This window comes from Protopterus annectens, chromosome 14.part0 (genome assembly GCF_019279795.1).
Source record: "Protopterus annectens isolate FY-2018-M chromosome 14.part0, PAN1.0, whole genome shotgun sequence".
Lineage (NCBI taxonomy): Eukaryota > Metazoa > Chordata > Ceratodontiformes > Protopteridae > Protopterus > Protopterus annectens.
Window position 1 is genome coordinate 266,955,340 of NC_056748.1, and position 12,207 is coordinate 266,967,546.

The window sequence follows — 12,207 nt, forward strand, 5'->3', positions numbered from 1 at the left end:
TAACTGCTTTTCGCAGCATGCAAGTACAGGTATACAATCCTGCATATGTAACGTAAGAATGCAAACAGGTTATCAGCTACGAAGTCTGCTACAAAACCCACCCATTCTCCAAAAATGAATAAATAAAAACCCATAAAACAAATCTAACTCAAAACAACTACGGTTGCAAGCGTACTAAACTAAAAAGAATACCACATCAGACAAAAACAACCCCACCCCTTAGTCGCGAGAAAATTTTAAGCAGTGACTTAGCATTCCAAAATTCAATTAGCCAAATACTAATCCACCACCTGCAACGGATCCCAATACTAAATAGAACTATGGAGTGTCACCCACGCCGATTTGAAGGGTGTCAAAAATCAGCCAATTAGAATACGAACTTCAGAATTTACTCCTCCCACCACGCCTAGAGGTTTGAGGTGGTGCCAGTGTAGAACAGCTACGTATAAGAGGACCAAGCGTTTCACGTGTTTAGTGTTGCTGTTCCTACTCAGAATACTAGGATAACATCACTGTCTGTGTAGTGATCTCTTTCATTTGAAGTGGGTGTTTGAAGGGGTTTGCTGTGAAATATGATGGAAACATTTCAAAGCATGGAAAATCAGTCAGTGAATTATTTACAATCTGCTGAATATACTCCTGGTGACTATGACAGTGCCTTTAATTCCTGGAATGACTATCTAGGGTTGGCCACCTTAATCACAAAGGTTATTAGCAGTAAAACTGGCTTTGGACATCAGAGCGATTCGAGAAAGGCACTCATTCCTTCCAGAGCATCTTGTTTTGAAACATCCTTAGGTCTGCAAGATTTGGACTTCTGCACTTCAAGAACAGTAGTAGTGGGGGAGAGATGTACTGACTTCAGTCCATTTCCTGGTGTATCTTGTTGTAGCTGTTCATCTGATTCGGTGGAGAGGGAACGGTGTGCTGCTACTGCCTGGGAAGTGAAGGAGTGCAAAACCCCAAACCACCAGCAGCATAATTTTCATAAATTACCCCGAAGCAAGCCAGATGTTCAGATTTGCGTCTTTTGTCGGAACAATAAGGAGGCAGTGAGCTTGTATACCACGCACATACTGAAGGGTCCCGATGGCAGGGTGCTGTGTCCAGTGCTGAGGCGTTATACCTGCCCTCTGTGTGGTGCCAACGGGGATAATGCCCACACCATTAAATATTGCCCGCTCTCCAAGTTGCAACCAGGTATTACCGCCAAGCACCTGAAAATTGTCCGAAACATACATCTTGGCAAGAAGGTCCGCTGAGGATTGTTTCATGTGTGTATGGAAAAGCTTTTGGTTTAAGTATTTGGATAGAAACGTCACCTTTATTTTTAAGGACCAAACTAGAAACTTGGGTTTAAGACTTAACTTTTTAAAGACATAATGTTTTCTGTAGAACTTTTATTTTTTTTTTCGAAAAGATTGTTAGAGTTGACGCAAATTATACAATTCGAAATACTATGTACAATAAGTTGTGCTTGAATAGAATTTCTAGTTGAAACATGATTTTACGAAACTTAACTGTCGATATGAATATAAAAATCTGTTATAGTTTTTATAGGAAGTGGCATTTGTTTTTCAGTAGAATATAACTTAATTAAATTTAAAAAAGAAAGCTTAAAGGAATATATTAACAAAACTTAAATGTGTTTCTTGAGCAGCGAATGTAATACATTTGAAGTAAATTCTGGACAGAACACTGCACTGAAATTTGATTTTGAGTATTTGATGGAAGCGGGAATAAAGAACGCTGATTTTGTTTGTGCCTACCAAGAGTATGAAAAACGTCTTCTCCACACTACCTGTTCTCATAGGGTATGGGAACCAATGTGGAATTTCTTCGTTAAAAAGAATGTAACTGTATTTAGTACTTAGTTGTTAAATGCACTTTTATTACACAAGTATCTACCTCAGTTGTTAAATGCTGGGTATAGTGTATTTCAAAGTTGTTGTTTTTTCGCGTCTTCTGTACTACTTTTTTTTTTATAAGAAAAAATGAAATACTCGTTAGTTTATAACTGTCAAGTGTAAAAAGATTTTCTTCCTTATGAACGTTTGTTACTTAAATGTTGTCCATGTTGAAAACTATTTTGTCAAGTAAATTCTGATGAATACAACGTTTGTTTTGCACAACATGTGGTTTTGTTCTTTTTATTACCAGATTTGAATCAAGTTTGGACTCGCAGCAAGGTTCATGGAGAAATTAGAACAGCGTTTTATTGTTTTCTGTATTTGAAGAGCAGGTACTTGTCCTGCTGGAGGCAATTAGATGATACTACAGATAACTGTAAACATATTACGTCATGTCTATGCTCGCTGGCCCATAGTTTTTGTGAGCTACAGAAGTTGAAGAAACCGCGTTCTCTAGCGCCACCTGCTAGTAAACTGCAAATCTACTGTTAACGTATTCTGTCTGATTCCTGATCACTGCAACACACTACACAAAAATGAGTCCCACTGTCAGTGTCTCTGGTTAGCTTGCACTTTCATTCCCTTAGATATATATAAATGCACTTAAACTTTTGGCTCCCTGAATAATGCAGCTTGTATTGGCAAGATTAGTGTGTATTTTATGTGGAAACATGGCCGTCTAGACATAACATTTGGAAAGTAGCACTTAAATTCAAAACATACTGGTAATGGCCTCACTACCTGGGACTGTTGCAGAGTGTTTTGAGCTAAACTGAATGGTCTGAAGCTTGTTGCATTCTTCAGCAAGTCCTAAAACCAAGTGTGCATTCCTGTAATCTGCAATAACTTTTATTCTCAGGTTTAGCCTTGCTACTCTTAGATGTGTTGATTTGCTTGTTTGTTGGAATATAAATTATTAAACAATTGAATTTAAACTTTTACAACCCTATCTTATCACTTACAGTATGGCATTGACTATGGAAATATTTTGTCGTGAACATTAAGAAAATGCTTCCGACTCCCTTCTTTGACTTTTTAAGGCAGTGCCAGCATGTCGGTGATTTGAAAGTCACTTTCATTAACGCATATGTCCAGTTGGGTATGCAGACAAACGTACCAGTGTCTAGTAATACACTTTGTTTCCAAAATGTTCAGGCAGTGAGTAGTCTTGATACCATAAACCAATGCAGTAAAAATCCATATCGTGCGTACTTAGTACATTCATTTCACATTTACCTAGTAATAAACAGCTGCATTGTTTAGTCAGCTGAAATAAAAATGGTTATAACAGGTGAAGTGTGTAGAGAAATAAAGCAGTACAAGTTATGTTAAAGCACAGTTGCATTTTCATTGTCTGGCATAATGATCTTTTTACGTGCAGCCTCTTTGACATTGACCTTAGGCTAGAAATAAGATTGTTCCAAAGCTTGCATGTATGTCTGTACCTTTTATTTTTGTAGTTACATGATCCAACAGCGGAGGATAACATCTGCTGAAATTTTTGCAAGGTTAGTGTGTTGGCCAGTACAGACACATGGATGCACAAATTAATGTATGGGCAAAATGTAACTATTAACAGTGCTCTCATTCAAGTGATATAGTAGGCAGTGATGTATTTTATCTGTGATTACTAGCAAATGTGTATCCTAATTTATACTTAAACCGGGTACTCCGGTTTCCTCCCACATTTTAAAGACATGCGTCTGGAGCATTTCTCCCCGGGCCACCGCTGAAAACAGGCTCTGTAGAACCTAGTTGGACTTTCCCGGTCAACAAATGTTAAATAAATACTTGTGCATTATGAGTACTGCAATGATTTCTGCATTGGGGAGAAGTAATGTTTTGACCCTGTAAAGGCATCATAGTGTCTGTTTGGCTTCTGTCAATTTAGCAGTCGTTAGACTTGACTTAGCAGTAAACTCCAGCTCAAATTCCTGATCCATTGAAAAAGGTAGTGCTATTAAGGGTGCATCAGATCATACATCTCAAATGTCCAGATTTCTGCTGCACATTTTTTGGTCTGTTCCACACACTATGTACATTTTTTTCTGGCATATCAGAGTATTGAAATCACTAAATAATGACATATATTTGAGTTTCACACTTATCCTTTCGAAAATGCACAACAACACAAAACCAATTTCAAAGTTTGTAAGATCAATATTTAAAACCACATGTTCTCCCTGTGTTTGTATGGGCTTCTTCCCACATTCCAAGGACATAAATAGGTGGACTGGATACTCTGAATTGGCCATAGGTGAGAGTAAACATGAGAGTGTGTGGTGTGGAAGATCTGAGTGACATCACTAGCCAACCAGCAGGGTAAACCTTTGCTCTAGATGACTGTCACTGTTGGAAGTGACCCCCCTGTCCACATGTACAAAAATGAGGAAAGGGGTTGTGGATGGATGGATTTTAAAACTGTCCCTGATTCCAGGCCTTTGTCTGACCTCCTCACCCTCCCCTGTTATTTTTTGCTTTATCTAGCCCTCTTGTACTTAAGAGATTGAGAAGTATGAAGACAGTTGTTTGCGAAGAGCACAGCCTTTCCTGGATTTTGGTTCAGTCCCACACATGAAAATTGTGATTTGTAAAGGGCTAAAGCCATGTTCTAGGTTATTTATTTAACATTTGTTAACCAGGAAAGTCAAACTTGGAACAAAGCCAATTTTCAGTGGAGGCCTGGGGAGAAATCTTTCAGAAATATGTCTTTTTGAGTTAGCAGTGACTACAGAGAAAGTTGTCTCGAGAGTGATTGATTCATCTGCTTCTTGCAGCAATTTGGAAGTTCTAAAGTCAATTAAGAAGTGGTAAGAGCTACTTCTTACACTGATGCTTTAACAAAGTAAATATCATGCACGCTCCCGTCATCTCTTCTGCAGACCAACCCTGTAATATCACCTTAACCATCTTTCTTTTGCAGTGACTTCCACGTTTAGCTGAACATGTCCTCTTGACAGGCCTTACCCATTAAGATTCCCTTCCTATCTAGCACTTAAGAACTGCATCCGTTTTTAAAGCATTCTAAACATCCGTCTGTCTCATAGAAGCAAGAGCCACATGTAAATATGTCTTCACTCTTTCTCCAGTTTTAACTTACAAGTACATTGCTACTACTCTCTAGAGCTACAGAATCCTCCTCTTTTAGCTACTCTAGCTAGTTATGTTAGCATCCTGAAGTTTGCAGGTGTATTTTTATACTAGCCTAGATACTGATTTATGTTATGTTCACCAGTTGTTCTTAAGGGTATTTCACTTAGTTTGCCACATCAGATTTGTGGAAACTGCAGTTGATGTTGCACATTCAATTAACTTTGTATTTTCTAATCTTTACTTAACCAAAGTAATAAACATATTTGTCATATCTTTAAACAGAACTGTGAGTAAGATGGACCCTAACCGTGAGGGCCCCTGAAATCAGTTGCATCCAGGGCCGAGATTGTGGCTGGTACATATTTTCTAATTAACAAATCACCTGGTGGCAAAGTAACTCAATAACTAGACAAAATATTTAGAGGTGTGTTGTTATATAACCAATATAAAAATATATATAGTCTTTGGGTACTTGCGTATTATCGCAACCAGATTTTGTGTCGTCTTTTAACTTTGATCTGTACTGAAACGGCATCACTGAAGTGTAATATGGACGGGTACACTGTCAAAGTCTGCCGGGATATCTGTGGTGGTTTTAAAAAAATTTAGGACTTAAAAGATTTGTGGGAAGCGTCCTTTAAACACATCAAGCGTTGATTTCTGTGATTGCAGTGGTCACGTGTGTGTGTCTGTTGGTTCTGAAAGGAGTGTGGCAGTTACAAGCGGATGATATTGCGCACAAGCGGAGTTTAAACAGCAGATTAGGTGCTTGCTATTATTTTCTGTAGTGTTTTTGTAGTCTTAGGGTAGGTTTACCATTGAATCGGCTGTGAAAAGAATAGTAAAGGTTTTGAAAACAGATCTTTCCTCCACTGACCGGCAGCATGTCAAAGGAAGTCCTTGAAAGTGGAATGGGACTTGCTTAAACTGACACGTGATGCTGGCGGTAAAGGGGAAACCTATTTTTCAAACCTTACTTTTCCGACTTCAGTTTTTTTTAGCCATTTCAATGATAAACCTTCATAAAACTACTAAAACATTACAGAAGACGTGTCTAACCTTCATAACACTGTACTGCTACTACTTGACCTAAACAGAAGCAACCAGCATTGCCGCAAAAATCTGGTTGCAATAATATGCAAGTACCAGTCTTTGATAGGTAAAAAAAAATCCGTGTTTCAACAACAACATGAATGCATGAAGTCAATATCCATTAATGTTTTGTGCCTGTTGCTTGTGCTAGTTTGAAGCAGAGTTATGTATGGGGGGGATTACAACTGTTTTAGTTGGTGCAACAGTTGTGAGTGTCCATGTTTTCCTGTTTATTTTCCATAAAGCGAGAATATGAAGCAATAGGCTTTAGTTGTTTAGAGTCACTGGTTTATGCAGCAATCTGTTGTCACTGGGTAATGCAGCAGCAGACGTTGTCTGAGATTGTCCATAGGTGTGAATGTGTTCCAGAAGAACAGCCATGGCAGTGTGAAACTTGGCTCTAGATTGTCACTGTTGAGGTGACACCTTGACCTCGTGTGCAAAAATGAGAATTGCGGATAGATAGAGGGAGCACCAAGCACAACAGCTCTGTGGGATAATGGTGTTTGGACTAACAAACATTTTTCAAATCTTTTCTAGAACTGTTGAAGGTGAATGCACATAAGGTACATTTAATTCCATTTTACTCGCACACAGCATAATATCGCTCAATTATAGTGGCTTTGACTTCATCAGAACTCCTTGAACCTTCTCATCAAAGTCCTTTTTACAGGCCATTGAAAAATGCATTTCAGGCTTTTCTAGTGTACCATGGATGTAGGTGTTGCACAAAGCCATGAACAAAATTAAATGCAAGACTTGGATACAACTGCTGCAAAATGCATTTCTGCAAACCTTTCCTAAAGTTTACTGTAATATCTGTAGAAGAATTGAGTGATCAGTAGCACCTCCTGAAAGCTGGTAAGTCAGAAATTTAAATGTGATGCATATATATAACTTACACACAACTCCTACTAACCACACCCCAACTATCTCCTATATTCCTCAACCACCTTACCACCTACACACAAGCATCACTAACATACATAATGCAAATCACTCTAGTATCTCTCTTGCTATCTCTCACAACACTAGCCTACATCATATCCATCCAGACTAACATACCACTAGACAATACTACATTCCATACAACACATACTTCCATGCCTACAAAAACCCACACAAACCTTTTTTTATCAATTCTACAATATTTAATAATAGCACCATACTATATATATATATATATATATATAGGAGAGAGAGAGAGTATGGTGCTAAGTTCCACACACGCTAAAATATCACCTAGATCCAAAAAAGAAGCAACAAACATACTCAAATACCTACTATCATTCACAAAGACACTACTTGCCTCAGGCGACATGCACCCAAACCCAGGTCCACAAAACACCCTGTCTATATCCAAACAAACATCAAACCTATTAATACATCAGTGCAAGAAGCATAGCTAATAAACTACCTGACCTGCATGCATTTATAAGCCACTACACTCCTGACATACTAAACATTACTGAGACATGGCTAAAACCAAATATCCAAAATGAAGACATCCTCCCACCAGGCTATAATATACTAAGACTAGGTAGAGCAGGTTAAAAAAAAAGGAGGTGGAGTAGCAATTCTCTTTAAAAATACACAAAATCTCTAACCTCTGCAAGCCCCACTATCTACATTCAAAAACACCAAAACACTTGGTTCAGTTCTATGCACAAATAAAACAAAAAAAATCAATATCTTCTGCTGCTACATCCCACCAGGAAACGACTCTCCTATAACTGAGGAAATCTTACAATGGTCTAGAGATCATCTCCCACAAGAAACTTCTGCTAGACTACCTTAATACTGACTGGTTAACCTGCAATTCCAACTGCCCCTCTAACCACATAAATCTCTGTAGGTTCTCACAACTCGTTGATGAACCTACCAGAATAGATAAAAAAAATCACAGAAACCATCCATACTTGATTGGGCGCTGGTCAATTGCTCCAAACAAAACTACCAGATAGTCTAAGCGACCACCTCCCCACATTCCTATTACGCAAATGCACTAGCTTACCCAAGCCGACAGCTCATAGGCAAATCGGACAGGACCACAACCTAAAACCTCTACTAACCCTTGGACTAGACCAGGCAGTCAATTACTTTAACAGAACCTTTACCAATGTCCTCAATAGTATTGCCCCGACTAGGAAGGTCAGAGTAAAAGTGCACTATGGCTAAGTAGAGACACTAGAGCCCTACTAAAGTCCAGAAATAAGGCCTGAAAACACTGCCCTAACCAAACAAAACTACCAGCAACTTAGGAACCAAGCCAAAAGACAAACCAAACTTGACAAACAGAACTACTTCCCTAGTGCCCAAACCAAACACTCTAGAAACCCACGAAAATTTTGGCAAGCCATCAACTCCTTACTAAAACCAGGCAAAACTACCACTCCTACTCCGCCAGTAATGGCAAGGGCATAGCTTCTCAATTTAACCACCATTTCACGGACTCTGTTCTTACCTTATCTAACCAATTATCCCAAAATAACCCTTCATATTCACCAACCAAATGTCCAAACAACATTCCCCCCAACTCTCTTACCTGTTTCTACCTCAGCAATTAAGAAACTCCTTCTGAAATTGAAACCTACCACCCTAGCAGCTGATAATTTACCTGCTAACTTCCTAAAAATGGCCGCTGAATCCATATCCTACCCTGTTTCCATCCTCACTAACCACTCCATACAAGAATCCTATATACATATACCTGAACTGTGGAAAGTATCATGCATCATCCCTCTTCATAAAGGTGGCAATTCTTACAACGTCTCAAATTACCATCCAATTGCCATTCTATCTCCCCTATCTAAACTTCTAGAGAAATGCATTCACTTTCAAGTCATGAAATTCCTGGACACACTACACACACAAACTCCTGTCCACCACACAACATGGCTTCCGGCCACATCACAACACAACTACTGCTCTTCTTTCCTTTACTAACACATCTAACCAACACAGGCATAATAATAACTTCACATCTGCTATATTTCTGGATCTCTCCAAGGCATTTGAGATGGTCTCACACACCGTACTACTAGATACTCTAGCCTCCCTATCCTTTGCTCATCTACTATCGCCTGGTTCAAGAATTATCTGACAGGCAGCAGTCTGTCCAATGGCAAGGTATACTTTCCCATAGGTGTACCACAAGGCTCAATACTAGGCCCACTTCTCTCTTTTCTATTTTTACCAACAACTTACATATCACAACCAAGCAGGCCTCACTTATACAGTATGCAGATGATTCCACTCTAATCTGCTCAGCCCCTTCCCTCTCCTCCATTCAACAACTTACCCAGGAATCCTTTAGCTCTGTGGAAAAGTGGATTACTGTCATCCAACTCATCCTGAACCCCAACAAGACTAAATTATTTACCCCCAACAAATCAAAAACTACTCTTTCCTTTACTATCACTTCCAGAAATGGTACTACCATTTCCCCTTCAACCCACACCAAACTCCTTGGCATTGAAATTGACAAAAACCTTCACTTCAATGTCCATATATCCCAAACTATCAAAAAGGTTCACAAAAAAAAAATGGGTACACTCTACAGGCACAAAAACTTCCTCGCAGATCAAGCTAGAATCACCCTAGCACAAACTCACCTATTGTCCACACTAATGTATGCAGCACCTATTCTTACCCATATCAGAAAAAATAGACCTGGATAAACTTGACTCGTGCTATAATAAGATTGCCAAGTTTGCTAACAACTCATCCTTCAGAATACACCACTGTATAGCTCTTAGGGACCTACAATGGTTAGAATTTCCACAACTTCTCAGTTACCACCAGCTAGTCATTACTTACAACATTGTACAATATCCTGATAAAACCCCATCATTAGGGCAACTACTAACTCAATACACACCAAATTGCCCCTCCGCTCTAATGACAAATCACTTCTCTGTATCTCTAGAGCTAACAATACTGCAGGAAAAGCACCATTCTCCCACACTGTTGCTAAAAACTGGAATACCCTCCCCCATCACTAACAGCTAGCTCCTCTACCTCACACTTCAAAAACACACCTACTGAATACCTGGTTATGTCCATGTATTACATAAAATAAATGCTTCCTACCTCACACCTCCACTGACAATGGTGGCATTTAATTACTTCACTGTAATATCCTACAGTACTAACAGTTAATCTAATAGCTAGTCAGTAGCTCATCATCCTTGATCACTGCTGATATATATTCTCAGCCTGAAAATGTGAATAATGTTGTTTAAAAGTGTCTTGTCTGTCAAAAAATTCCTACATGTAAATATCTATTATGCCTTGTCTGTCTAAAAATTCCTATAGTAAAAATCTATTAGTGTTCATCACTGCTAACTTGTTCTTATAATACTGTTTAAAACATGTATTATGGTTATAATTCTGTATAAAACATTTATTATTGTTATAATTGTGGAGCTTTTCTCTCCAAGCCTCCGCTGTAAATGGACCTAGTCCAGTCGGACTTTCCCTGTAAACAAATGTAAAATAATAAATAAAATACAACCATTTTATGTCCATAAGTCTTGAAAAATTAAAAAAATGCTTGAAAGCAGTCCTGTTGAAAAGTACGACAATAGGGATACTATCAAATGTGGGAGATGTTCATACTACTCTTTATGTTGGAGGAGGATAGTATTTCTTTGAATAACATTTTATGTGTTCAGTTTCAAACAGGTAACTGTAACACGAGCAAAGTTGTGTATTTAGTTCATTATGACAGCTGCCCTGCATTTTATATTGGGAAGATTGAATGCTCTTTAAGAAAAAGAATATATATGAGCATTTACATGATATTAGAACAAACAATTCTAAAAATGCTCTGTTCATAGCTAGATACTAGGCTATCTGCCCTAGGGCATTTATAAGCCTAGCCAGAGTGTATTTGGCTTCTGCCTCCCTATTAGATTAGCCTACTGTGCCTCTGTAAAGTAGGTCACAGAAGGTACCCTTGTAAGATTAGTTTACTGTGCCTCTGTCTAGCAGGGACACAGGAGAGATTCCAGGGGTGAATTTGCAATTTCCCATCCATGCGTCTGTATAAACATTCTTTGTCCTGTGATCATTTTAATAATTTTTTTTGGGGGGGGTGATCTTAGATATTGTAGAACCTAGTTTGAGAGGAGGTGCCTGTGAATCCAGCTTGGAATACCAAGAGTTTAATTGGCAGATCAAGCTGGATGCTTCACATAAGCCAAGTATTAATGACCACATTTCCATCTACCCAGTTTTAAAATTCAGGACTGCTAAGCTCTAATTATATCAAACAACTTTTTCCATATGTTTTATTTACATTTACTTTTAATTTTCATTATTATTCTTTACTTTATATCGGTTTGTGACATATTATGTAGTGGTGTTTGCAACTGTTCATGTAATTTGAGTTTTTTTCTTTCAACTGGATTCACCCATTAACATGACATATGCTTATTTAATCAGTAGGAGGGTGATGTAATTTGTTCAGAAAAAGTCCATTGTAAGGAATACCAGATGAAAGCACTTAATCATATATAGTGTTTGGAATAAAGTTTTTTTTTTTTTTTTAACATTTACTTGTATTTTTACTTATTGGCGCCTTAGAGGGTTTGGTACACCCTAATTCACTGAGCTACATGGTGTTTCTCTTCCTGGTTCCTGTTTTTAGTGCTTGTTTGCTTCTAACTTGTGACCCCTGTAAACAGACAATTTGTACAGGGGGCTTAGTTAGTTAACACATACGAATAAAAAAATCTGGTAAATCACAGAGGATTACAGTTGGTCAGTAATTCCAATCATCAGAGTTCCATAGTTCTTATTGTTCAGAAAATGCATGCTGTTCTGTTAAATTGTTTTAACTTAATTAAATTTGTCTGGCACTTAAGGCTCTGAGCTGTTAATGAACTGATTCCTGTAGTTAAAAGTACAAGGTTTGAATCATTCTACCTCCATTTTCCTTCTGTGGGACTTTGAGCAAGCATTCAGGCAGTGCTCTTGGGTTATCCCTGAAATTTCTCCAGTGGGTTTATCTGGTTAACAAATACATAAAAGGAAATAATATTAAAAGTTGTCCCTTTTGGGGCCTTTGTATCACCCATCCAATTATTTTTGGCTGTCTCCAGAATTC

The 12,207-nt window shown here is 38.2% G+C and overlaps 1 protein-coding gene across 1 annotated transcript; it reads left to right on the forward strand.

Annotated features, from left to right (window-relative positions):
* The first annotated feature begins 416 nt into the window (after positions 1 to 416).
* On the forward strand, positions 417 to 2,132 carry NANOS1 (nanos C2HC-type zinc finger 1). Its single transcript, XM_044055973.1, has one exon. The coding sequence runs from the start codon at positions 573 to 575 to the stop codon at positions 1,260 to 1,262; it is 690 nt and encodes a 229-aa protein (XP_043911908.1). The 5' UTR covers positions 417 to 572; the 3' UTR covers positions 1,263 to 2,132.
* Positions 2,133 to 12,207: the final 10,075 nt, after the last annotated feature.